The sequence below is a fragment of the Chiloscyllium punctatum genome, chromosome 30 (assembly GCF_047496795.1).
Source record: "Chiloscyllium punctatum isolate Juve2018m chromosome 30, sChiPun1.3, whole genome shotgun sequence".
Taxonomy (NCBI): Eukaryota; Metazoa; Chordata; class Chondrichthyes; order Orectolobiformes; family Hemiscylliidae; genus Chiloscyllium; species Chiloscyllium punctatum.
The window spans coordinates 28,536,328-28,548,721 of record NC_092768.1 but is presented as its reverse complement, the minus strand read 5'-3'; the positions used below and the strand labels follow the sequence as shown (position 1 = coordinate 28,548,721).

General features: G+C 43.7%; 1 protein-coding gene across 2 annotated transcripts in view; it reads right to left on the bottom strand.

The window, feature by feature from the left end:
• Positions 1-3,413: 3,413 nt before the first annotated feature.
• ddx39b (DEAD (Asp-Glu-Ala-Asp) box polypeptide 39B) overlaps positions 3,414-12,394 on the bottom strand; it is a 34,673-nt gene continuing 25,692 nt past the window's right edge. For both annotated transcript variants that reach the window (XM_072550144.1, XM_072550145.1), the window contains exons 8-11: positions 10,582-10,691; positions 8,878-9,022; positions 6,360-6,507; positions 3,414-3,778 (exon numbers count right to left, since the gene is read on the bottom strand). In XM_072550144.1, coding sequence (XP_072406245.1) covers positions 3,762-3,778; positions 6,360-6,507; positions 8,878-9,022; positions 10,582-10,691 — 420 coding nt within the window. In that variant the 3' untranslated portion in view covers positions 3,414-3,761. The remainder of the gene's footprint in view (positions 3,779-6,359; positions 6,508-8,877; positions 9,023-10,581; positions 10,692-12,394) is intronic.

The window sequence follows — 12,394 nt, the reverse complement described above, 5'->3', positions numbered from 1 at the left end:
AAAACATTAAGATCGATAAGGCGCCAGGGCCAGACCAGATTTATCCTAGACTGCTCCGGGCGAGAAAGGAGGTTGCTAAGCCACTGGCGAGAATATTTGCCTCCTCACTCTCCACAGGAGTCATACCGGAGGATTGGAAGGAGGCGAATGTTGTTCCTCTTTTCAAGAAGGGTAATAGGGAAATCCCTGGTAATTACAGACCAGTCAGTCTTACATCTGTGGTCAGTAAAGTTTTGGAAAGAATTCTGAGGGTTAGGATTCATGACTATTTGGCAAAGTATAGTGTAATTAAAGGCAGTCAGCATGGCTTTGAGGGGCCTCACAAATCTTATTTGAGTTCTTTGAGGTGGTGTCAAGACAGGTCGATGACGGTGAGCAGTAGATATGGTGTATATGGACTTCAGCAAGGCATTTGATAGGGTTCCCCATGGTAGACTCATTCATAAAGTCAGGAAGTATGGGATACAGGGAGATTTGGCTATCTGGATTCAGAATTGGCTGGCTGACAAAATGCAGAGAGTGGTTGTAGATGGAAAGTATTCTGCCTGGAGTCAGTGTTGAGTGGGGTTCTGCAGGGCTTTGTTCGTGGGCCTCTGCTCTTTGTAGTTTTTATAAATGACTTGGATGAGGAGGTTGAGGGGTGGGTTAGTAAATTTGCAGATGACACAAAGGTTGGAGGTGTCATTGATAGCATTGAGGGCTATTGCAGACTGCAGCGTGACATACAGGATGCAGAGCTGGGCTGAGAAATGGCAGTGATGCATTTTGGAAGGTCGAACTCAAATACAGAATATAGGATTAAAGACAGGATTCTTGGCAGTGTGGAAGGAGAGAGGGATCTGGGTGTGCAAGTACATAGATCCATCAAAGTTCCTATCAACTTGGGTAGCGTTGTTAAGAAAGCATATGGTGTTTTGGCTTTCATTAACAGTGGGAGCGAGTTTAAGAGCCACGAGGTTTTGCTGCAGCTCTCCAAGTCCCTGGTGAGATCACACTTGGAATATTGTGTACAGTTCTGGTCATCCTACTACAAGAAAGATAGAGATTTTGGAGAGGGTGCAAAGAAGTTTTACCAGGATGCTGCCTGGACTGGATGGCTTGCCATATGAAGAAAGGTTGAATAAGCTTGGACTTTTCTCTCTGGAGAGGAGGAACAGAGGAGACCTTATCAAGGTGTGCAAAATAATGAGAGGAATAGAGTCAATAGCCAGAGACTTTTCCCCAGGGCAGGATAGACTGGTATGAGAAATCATAGTTTGAAGATATTAGGAGGAAGGTATAAGGAGACAGAGGTCCATTCTTTACACAAAGAGTAGTGAATGCATGGAATGCGTTGCCAGCTGTGGTGGTGGAAGCAGAGTCACGAGGGACATTTAAGCGATTGCTGAACATGCACATGGAAAGCAGTGAGTTGACGGGTGCTTAGGTTAAGTTACTATATTTTACATTAGGATTAAATCTTGGCACAACATCGTGGACCAAAGGGCCTGTTCTGTGCTGTACTTTTCTATATTCTATGAAGAGCTTTTGAAACGTTGATATTCTCAATTAAACCATCCTGTCTTCTGCCTTGACACAGATTTTTCCTTTCGTTCCTTTTCCGACCCATCCCCCTTGCTTCAGAACTTCTTCCGGTTCTGATGAAAAGTTGTCAACTTCAACTAATTTTGTTTCCCCTTGAGCAAGATGGTGACAAATCTGCTGAGTCGTCCCAATTTATCTGGATGATCTCACTGAATGAGGTAACTGGCTTGAGGGGCTGCCTGGCATTTTACTGCTACTTAAATAGTTTGCTGGATTTAGAGAAATTGGGTTGAGAAGTTTGCAGAATGGAACCAGGGGCATCGTGAAACATTCTTCACTTGCCTAGACGATGCAGTTCCAACAGTCGAGAGGCTCAACACCATCCATTATGAAGCAGCCTACTTGGTTGGCACCCCCTTCACCGATAACCACAGTGTATACCGCATACAAGATGCACTGCGGCAACTCGCCAATGTTTCTTCAACAGCATCTCCCAAACTGGTGACCTCTATCCCCCAAAGGACATGGGCAATGAATACATTGGGACACTACCATCTGAAAGTTTCCCTCCATTCTTACTTGGGATTATAATTACTGTTGTAGGTTAAACTCCTTCCCTATCACCATCTGTGTTCGCACATGTTCACTACAAGGACTACTGCAGCTTCAGAAAGCTCGTCACTTTCTCAAAGGCAATGAGGGAGGATTTCAGAGGACATTTAAGTACCAACCATGTTGCTGTGGCCCTGGAATCGTATGTGGAGCAGACCAAGAGATGCATGGTAGATTTTCCTTCTCTGAAGGACATAGTGAACTAGATGTGTTTTAACAACAAACTTTTAATTCCAAGATTACTAACTTAATTCAAATTTCATCTTCTGCGATGGTGGAATTCAAACCCAAGAAAATTTGGCTGGGTCTCTGATTACTAATCCAGTGACAATACCACTGTGTCATGCCTCCTGCATTGGAACAAAAATGAAACCTTGCACAATGTGTTGCAAGTTCAATTTAATAATAATGTGAAACACGTCAACCTTAAATATGGTCACACAAAACATCAATAAAAGCTTGGACTTTGAGTGGCAATTCTTAAATAGGTTTATAAAGTCAGGACAGGTTTTTTTGTCACATAAAGGGAGTTTTGTAGCCCATTTGAAACCTTCCATTGGATTCCAGTCTGGGGAGGGTGGGAGTGGGGAGGGCAGAGAGCGAGCGTGAGAGTGAGAATACCAGAAGTATCCATTGTTCTGCCTATATATACATAAACCATCTGAACCCCTTGAATAGATGCCAGCCTGTAACTCACTCCCAGGTATCCATTACTCTATATATATATAAACCATGTTAGCTCCTCATTTAGGGTTCAGAATATAACTCACCCCCAGGTATCCAATGTTCCATATATAAACCATGTTAGCTCCTTGATCAGGGTCCAGACTACTTGACATTTTATTTTGTCATGTAGCCAAACCTGTGTAGCACTGTATGATTTAGTCAGACAATATCATTTCATACCTGTCTCTACTGTCCTTGTACTGCCTTCCTTCCTCTTTGTTCCCAGTGCAGTGTAATGCAGGTTTTGTATCAGATCCTTTCAGCTTCCCCCTGGATGAGTCAGGTCAGATTGGTTCCCTTTAGTTGAGCTCAGCCAAAAGTCCCAAACAGGCTCCATGCAAGAGGGAGGAGGAATACCAGGAGACCCATTCCTTTCCAGGGAGGTGCACACCAGTATTCGTGTAGATGGGCGATATTCGTGCAGTGCGACACGGAGTTATGATGCCCTCCATACTTTAGGCGTGCACTGTGGCTGCTCACATACAAGTGACATGGATAATGCACCTCATTTCTGGGAAAGAGTGGAAGAAAGTAGCAGACGGACGACAAACTCTGCTCCTAGTACGAAGGAGTGTGTGTTTTCTTTTAATTATTACTGGAACAGATTCTCTACTCAAATACATTGTACCATTTGGCGTGACAGTGTTATAGGAACAATCATAATTTCCATGCAAAACACGGTTTACCAAAGATAAAGGAAAGAGGAAAATAATTCTAAAAAGTTTCTATGTAACGGAATAATGTCACATCGCTGTCAAGTGCAGCTAAACGCATAGTATTTACATACAGCCACTTGCACTGTCAATGCCAATGAATGTGCATCAATGTAAAATGGTGCAGATCAGACATAGGGCTGTCAACAATCGACGGCACTAAAAGCTGGGCTTGTAGCTCCTGGTCTATCTGCTCTGTTCAACTGCAACACAAAAAGGGGAGAGAAAAAGAGAGAAAATAAATTAAAATAGTTCAATACCTTGAACACTGAATTTTTTTTTTTGCTCAATGCACACCCATTCCTTCTCCTCGCGTAACAGTGCCTGGACTGAGGTCAGTTAACTCCTTGGACCAGGCGCCAGTGACAGGTCATCAGATGCTTTAACTAGTTTGGCATCAGGCGAGCTTATCTGCCACCCTAAACCACGAAGCAATGGCTGAGTTTATATTCCCTACAGAACCTATTACACCCTGAGAACATCCTAAATGCACTTCATAACCAATAAAGTATATTTTTCACAGCAAGGTCACATAAGTTCCCACACTCAGCTACATGATAATAGCCAGATAGTTGGACTTTGAGAACTCAATCAGGTTATGAGATTAGTACTGGCTGGTAAGACCAGGAGAACTCCCGTGCTCCTCTCAGAAATACAGCAAACCTTTTATTACCTGGCACGTGTGGCACCAGGAGTGCGCCTATTGATCAAATATTCTGGTTGATCAAGAGGTCCACGTAATCAACGTAAAACCACACACACCAAAAAGAATAGGAATGTAATGCAAGGGGTGTACAAATCACTGTGGTATTTTATTTACAGCATAAATCACAAATTATAATGCCTCAAAACTTACTGGCAGAGACCATTATCACAGGTACCCTCAACTAACTACTTGGACATTGCAGAGAATGTGATAATACATTAAACTTTGTGTTTCAGGTATATCATTTTTGCCAGTTTATAGAGTGTGTTAGTTCTTAAGGTTTTGAAAGTTTTGCAAGTATAGGTTGGTAGGATACAGTCAATATGTTGCTTGTTGTGAACAGCCAAATTGACATGCCCTGTGGTACGATTTTTCAGCCTTTTGGACATATGGCCCACATGCCTGGCATCACACTGGCACAGAAACTCATACCACCTTACTCATTTGCTGCAGGGAGAAATGTCTTTTTGGCTTGAAAGCAGCACCTTTACTGTGGTGAACACCACACACATGGCCACCGTATAGAAACAGCATGAAGCAGTTAGCTTCACTTGTTGCTCAAATATTTGAGATACCTTAGCCATAGAGGATGATCGGAGGTAGACTGGGAACATTCCAGTAACTGCCATAGGGCCTTGCTTGAGTTTGTACAATATATGAGAAACTATCTGATCAGAGTAGCCATTACTATAGAGGATGGATTTGCTGAGCTCTATTTTAGCATCAAGTTTCCAGGTTGAATAAAGGGCTTAGGCCCTATTTTTTTCCTTGAATGGGTGCTCTTAGAAAATGGTCCAATGTCTGCAAAACAAAAAGCTTCAACAAAATAGGTCTTTAAGCAATTCAGGTTGTTCTGGCACAATGTGCACATCGTTAACAAGAATTGACTGACGCGATTGATGAATTATGGAAGCTGTTTGGATAACGCGAACTTTCTACTGAATGAGTAGTAATTTTCTGTAATGATCTTGTACAGCATGATTTTCTACAGCATTGGGGTTGCAGAGGAACGCAACTGTTGCGTTATAGAAGAACGACCTGTATCCAATTCAAATGACTATCTTCATTTGGAGCGATGAGACTTATTAGCACAACGCGTGTGTGAGAGGAATAAGATAAAATGTACCTCAAGAGAAAAGAGCAGACTACACTGATGGGATGACATGAATTACAGAGGGGTGCATGTGGAGCATAAATACCAGTACAGACTAGTTGGGCCAAGTGGCGTATTTCTATGTTGCATTCTGCCAATGTTTGGAACAAGACAATCAGCTGCTATTAAAATGAACCAGATTTATAGAGTTACAGTCATACAGCACGGTCCAGTCCGTCTGTGCCGACCATAATCCCAAACTAAACTCGGCTCACCTGCCTGCACTTGGCCAACATCTCTTACTCATGTACCTATCCAAATGCCTTTTCAATTTTGTAAGCGTACCCACATCCACCACTTCCTCTGGAAGTTCATTTCCAGACGCAAACCACTCTTGGAAAAAAATTACTGCTCCCATGTCTTTTTTTTTAAAAAAGTCTTTCTCCTCTCACCTTAAAAATATGACCCCTAGTCTTGAAATCCCCTAGCCTAGGGATAAGATATCGGCCATTCACCTTATCTATGCCCCTCATGATTTTATAAACCTCAGTAAGGTCGCCTCTTAACCTCGTACGCTCCTGTGCAAGTCCCAGTCTGTCCAGTCTCTCCTTACAACTCAAAAACCCTCTATTGCCAGCAATATCCTGGTAAATCTTTTGTGAACCCTCTGCAGCTAAACACTTTCCTTCCTATAACAGGGAGACCAGAACTGGACACAGTACTCCAGAAGGGGCCTCACCAACATACTGCAAAATCTTAACATAATGTCCCAACTCCTATGTTCAAAGATCTGCGCAATGAAGGAAAGTGTGCTAAACGCCGATATAAACAATTATATCCAAAACATTTGCCAAACACCAAAACTAGAACTAGAACTGTACTAAATATTCCACTACAATAAAATGAAACCCAATCTGTGCATTAAGCTTGCAGAGCAGTCAGAGGGGGAGAAACAAGTCGTTGAGAGGTAGCGTTCAATACTCACTGTATGAGGAAATGTCGATCTCGTCGGGCAGCTCACTGATGTTCACTTCAAACCTGTCCTGCACGTCATTGAGGATCTTGGCGTCATTTTCATCCGACACGAATGTGATAGCCAGTCCCTTGGTACCAAAACGGCCAGCTCTAGCCACCTGCAACACGGAGACGGAGATGTTAGGATTGCACAGGAATACCTGACATCAGGGCTGACTTGGTAAAATACTGGAGCTCACGGAAAGCATCAGGGAGCAGTTCCCTTCCTGTTCCCACCTCAGTCCTGAAGGCGTTCTGGTTCTAGATCTGCTCACTCCTCCATCAGAGCCCATTCCTGCACAGCTCATTGCTTCAGCTCTTATTATAGTGACCCGCAGGGAGAACATGAAATCTACTGAGAGCATGCATATTCTCACAGTGAAGCACTGGTACACCTTCATCCAATGGTTAATGCAGATTAAGATATTGCCTAGAGTCCTACACATAGAAATCGGACTGAACTTTGTGATGGCAATTTCCCATATCATACAGTCCCTACAGTGTGGAAGCCATTTGGCCCAATTAGTCCACACAGACATTCCAAAGAGCACCCCACAGAGATTCACCCTACCTCTCTAAACCAGATTCTAAATCCACCTGACCTGAACATCTTTGCAATGTGAAAGGAAACCAGAGCACCTGGAGGAAACCCACGTAGACATGGGGTGAACATGCAAACTCCACACAGACAGTTGCCAGAGGCTGGAATCTTGCCCAGGTCTCTGGTGCTGTGAGGTATCAGTGCTAACCACTGAGCCAAGGCATCACTCGTTATGTTGGTGACATCCTGGCAAGCTTAATTGGCTGAAACTTTGCAAAAACTCTCAGTTTTATACAATTGGGAGTGAGTGCAAATTCGCTCCACCCAACACAGCCTGTTGAGCTATTCATCCAGGTGATCTCAGTGCTACTTCGTCAGAGCTGCAGTTTATCAATATGCAGAGGACACTGCTAGAGTTCAACCAGAGAGAATCCCCAGTGGGGCATTTACCAGCAATGAGAAACCTGCCACATCTTTTACTGTTAGGACTGCACTTAGCATTTAGGTCACTGCTTTGTAGAGGACAAAATATCACAGTCCCCGGCGACAGTAACCCCAAGGAAATCATCCTGTTCAGATACCAAGCCTTTCACAGATGAGGCCCTTCCCATCTATGATCTCCAGGAATGCCACCCTGGAGTCAACTCGAAATCTCGAAAGACCATAGCACACCCCTACACTATATAATTAACTACCTGTGTCTTTTTGGAGTGATAGTGGCAAACAGCATTGGAACAGGGTTGAGTTTGGCACCACTGCAAACTGAGCTGAGATTGCTCCATGATCATTCCACACTGGATCTCCCCCTGAAGTCTTTTTACTCTTTCGCAGAGTGTGGACAGCACTGGCAAGGCCAGCAGTTGCTGCCCATCCCTAACTTCCCCTGAACAAAGTACCTTGCAAGGTTATTTCAGAGGGGAGGTGTCACATATAAACTGGGCAAGAACAGAAGGATTATCTTCACTGAAGGACGGTGAAATAAATGTGTTTTGATTTAGTCATTCAACTGTACAGCATGGAAACAGAACCTTCGGTCAAACCAGATTTCCTAAATTCATCTAGCTCCATTTATCAACATTTGGCCCATGTCTCTCTAAACCCTTCCTATTCATATACACATCCATGTTAAATATTGCAATTGTCCCAGCCTCCACCACCGCCACTGGCAGCTCATTCTATACATGCATAACCTTCTATTTGAGGAAGTTACCCCTTCAGACCCTTTTAAAGCTTTCCTCTCTCACCTTAAACCTACGCCCTCTAGTTTTGGACAGATCTACCCTGGGGAAACAACCTTGTCTATTCACCCTATCCATGCCCCTCCTGATTTTATAAACCTCAATAAGGTCACCCTTCAGCTTATGCTCCATTATTTGTTGATTTTCACATTCAGTTGCAGATCTTAAGAATTTAAATCACACAAGCCCACAGCCTAAACCCTCTGGATTATTGGTCTAGTGACAATACCACGACACCACCATTTCCATTCACTTGCAGCCAGGAGGAGAAACTACTCAGCCCAGCAGTCAGGAGGTGGCTTTGAATCCCAAGTCTGGGCAGTGAAAGACTGATATCTGTACGGAAAGCAGCTGGCATCAGTATCATGGCAGCTTGCAGAACTTCTTTAAGATAGCAAATTCGCTGAAGCCTTACATAAGATTTAATTTGGCATTAGTTCAATGAAGCTTTGTCAAAGATATAGGGCATAAGGAACATCTTAAAGAGAGAGAAAGAAGGGTGCAAGAAGGAAATACCAGTGCTTAGGACCCAACCAAAAATGGTGCAGGTACTAAAAATCAGGAGACTAAAATAGATCCTAAATCTCCAGGCAGGAGTACCTGAAATTGAAAGATGTTAAGTCACCAAACTCTTATCATGTTGAGCACTCATTGTTCACCACAATGAAGAGACCACTTTTGCTTCAGTAATGCATCAAAGGGCACTATACCCTGTGTAAGTAGGTGTCAGAATCCTCTGGCATATCATAATTAAATACAATGTTGACTCGCTCGATGTCCATCCCACGGCCAAACAAGTTGGTGGCAACCAGTATCCGTCGCTGGAAATCCTTGAACTGCTGGTATCGAGATAATCTAAAAGAAAGAAGAAAAAAAAAATTTAACAAATTCGCTGCAACCTTTTAATTGAGTCCTCAGCATGTGCGGATGAATGTGTGGGCTGGGGCGGGTGGAGGTTGGTGGCAGAAGAGGAGAAAGCACACAGGCCCTGGGGCAGGGGAAAAAGTACAATGGTCCTGAAGTTAGTTGTAAGGAAGTAAGGCTTCAGAGTCTCTGTTAGAGCAAGGCAACAAAACTCAACCAGGGGCTCCCCTACCTGTGGTCATTAGTACATTAACAATGCACCATGGGGGTCGATGGGAAGTTCTCAATAGTTGAAGAGCTCACTGACACCCAGCAGTTACACCTGCACCGGTAAAGTGAGGCGTAGGGAGAAACATTCCATTAAGATGAGCAAAACTTGTCAGAGGAGTGTGTTGTAGGACTGGAGATGGATGGCAGCATGTGAATGCTCATTGCAATGTGAGTGACCCAAATTTCACAGAATCATAGAATCCCTTCAGTGTAGAAATAGACCATTCGACCCAACAAGTCCACACAGACTCTCTGAAAAACATCCCACCCAGACTCAGCCCTCTACCCTATTCCTGTAACACTGCTCATCCCATGACTAATCTATCTGACCTACACATCCCTGGACATTATGGGAAATTTAAATCCCACAAACCCATGGCCTGAGTTCTCTGGATTATTAGTCCAGTGACAATACCACGACACAACCATCTCCATTCACTTGCAGCCCAGGAAAAGAAACTACTCAGCCTAGCAGTTGAGAGGTAGATTTGAATCCCACTGGACAGTGGAAGATTGATATCTGTATGAAAAGCAGCTGGCATTATAATGGCATGGCCAATCCAGCTAACCTGCATTTGTTGGCAGTGTGGGGAGAAACTGGAACACCGGAAGGAAACCCATGCAGAATCAGAGAATGTGCAAACTTCACACAGTCGGCCAAAGGTGGAATTAGGCGAGCGCGGGCGAGAGAGCGAGCGAGAAGGACAGAGAAATGGTACCACTGGTGGTGAAACCCTCCCTTTAGTCCTGGAAGAATCCCTGAAAAGGTCCTGAGGTCACAAGGCCTTTCTCTCACCCTTGCCGCATCTCTGCGCGCTTGAGAACATAAACCAAGGTTAGTTATCGGAAAGTGGAAAAGGATAAGACCACATCCTACAACAGCTACTCAAAACTGACATTTCTGAGAAAAACTGCGTTGGGAATTTGCTGCCACAGGTAGGATGGGTGGTAACCTGCAGCCAATGACTGATATAAACTGGATGGGATGGAGAAACATTTACTTAGTGTGTTTGAATAGGGAAATGAACTACCTGAGGGGGTGGTGGAAGCAGATTCACTAGAAACTTGCAAAAGTAAACTGGCTATAGACTTGAGGATGGAATATTTAGGCAAGGTAAGGGGGAAAGAGCAAGGGTTTGGATCAAGAGTTTTTCAAAGAGTCAGCATATGTTCTTTCAAGTGGGTCTAAAAGGTAAACCTTCAGTTCCCTTCTGGACTGAGCACTGGGCTAAAGACCACTCTCCTATGACCATCTAAAAAGACAAGAGTGCTGCACAAACCTCTCCTCCTGGGGCATGCCCCGGTGAATGGCTATGGCGGGGAAGTTCTGCTCAACCAGGAGCTGTGCCAAGGCAATGCACCTCTGAACCGACTTCACAAAAATAACCACCTACAGAGAAAGAGAATTTGATGCGTTAAGTTGGCAAAATCAATTATCGCACCTGGTCATAAAAGAAAAACTAAATAATTTAATTTCAGTTCTCACACTGCTTTTCAAAAATAAAAACAAAGTGCAATTTATTGCAGCTTTCCGCAAAAAGGTGACGTAAACTGCATAGCAGGCTCTCACTATCTTGTACAAAATAAAGGTATGTATAACAGGAGTTCATCTCCAAAGTGCTCACCTGAGAAACAGCCAAAGTTTGTGCAATCATAATCTAGAATTGTACTGCTTTGGCTCAAGTCTGAAGTGCAAGTGGATGGTGACCGAGAATCTCAGATGTTCCCCAACATACCTCAATAAAAACTTGCAGTTACATGGCACCTTTTTGCAGTGAAGCATGCTATAGGGAGTGAGGGCCATGTGGTATTTAACGTTAAAACTATCACGCTGTCAGGGCAGATGACTGATAACAATCTCAGTGTTAAAAGTTGAAAAAAAAAGTGTGGCGCTGAAAAGGCACAGCAGGTCAGGCAGCATCCGAGGAGCAGGAATTGGCGTTTCGGACATAAGCCCTTAAGCAACATCAATACTCCTGCTCCTCGGATGCTGCCTGACCTGCTGTGCTTTTCCAGCGCCATACTTTTCGACTCTGATCTCCAGCATCTGCAGTTCTCACTGTCTCACAGCATTAAAAGACAAGAGCAGAGGCAGAGGGGTTGGGGCATGGCAGGAATTACCTAACGTGGGGCCCAGGCAGCTGAAAACGTGGCTGCCAATTGTAGACTGGCAAAAATTAGGGCAGTGCCAGATGGCAGAATTGGATAAAGCAGCAATCTCAGTGGGACTATGTCCATCTTTTGAATATCATTTTTATATCTGCGTCCATGCTCCCTTAATGAGGGAATACTGTCATTATGGCTCAAAAATGTCCTGTTGCCAAGGGCAGCTTACAGCTTTTCGTGCCAGCCTTGCCACCAAAATCCAGTCAAAACTGATTATTATAAAAGTAAAGATGACCCATATGGATCAACTTCGGTTGGTATAATTTTAGTTTTCTACTCTTTTGGTAATATTTAATCTATTTTAATTAATGGATACATGACATTCCTCTCCCTTGGCTGGGCTGTCGTTTCACAAACAGTGGCAGCTCTGTGCCATTTCAGCAGAAGTGGACATTCTACACATCAGAGTCTAGACAGGCAGTGCCAGCAGAAAATTTTTCTTCTTCAATCTTAACCTTACCACCACTGCTGGTACAAGTTCCACTCTCGAAACTCAAGCCCAAAAATCTAGGCTGGTGATCCAGTGCAGTATTGACACGGAGTGCTGCATGGTTGGAGATGTACCAACTTTTAGATGAATGCCAATCTGAAACCCATCCAAGCAGGTGGTTGTAAAAGACAGGATCCTGAGTTACCTATGTTGGCCTGGCCAATATTGATCCCTCAGCAAACTCTGCTTAAAGTTCTTCTGATTGTTATCACATTGCACCTCATGTGAGCTTGCTGCATCCAAAATGACTGCGACAGTACAACAGAAATTGAACTTTAAAGCTAATTCTTTGCTGTAGAACATTTTAGGACATCATTTAATTGCAAAGTCACGATATAATTGTAGGTCTTTCTTCCTAACACACACACAACTGACAGAAGCAGGGTGTAACACTTGCTTAATTTGTTGCTGCAACTTCACCTGGCATTGAAGTCAAT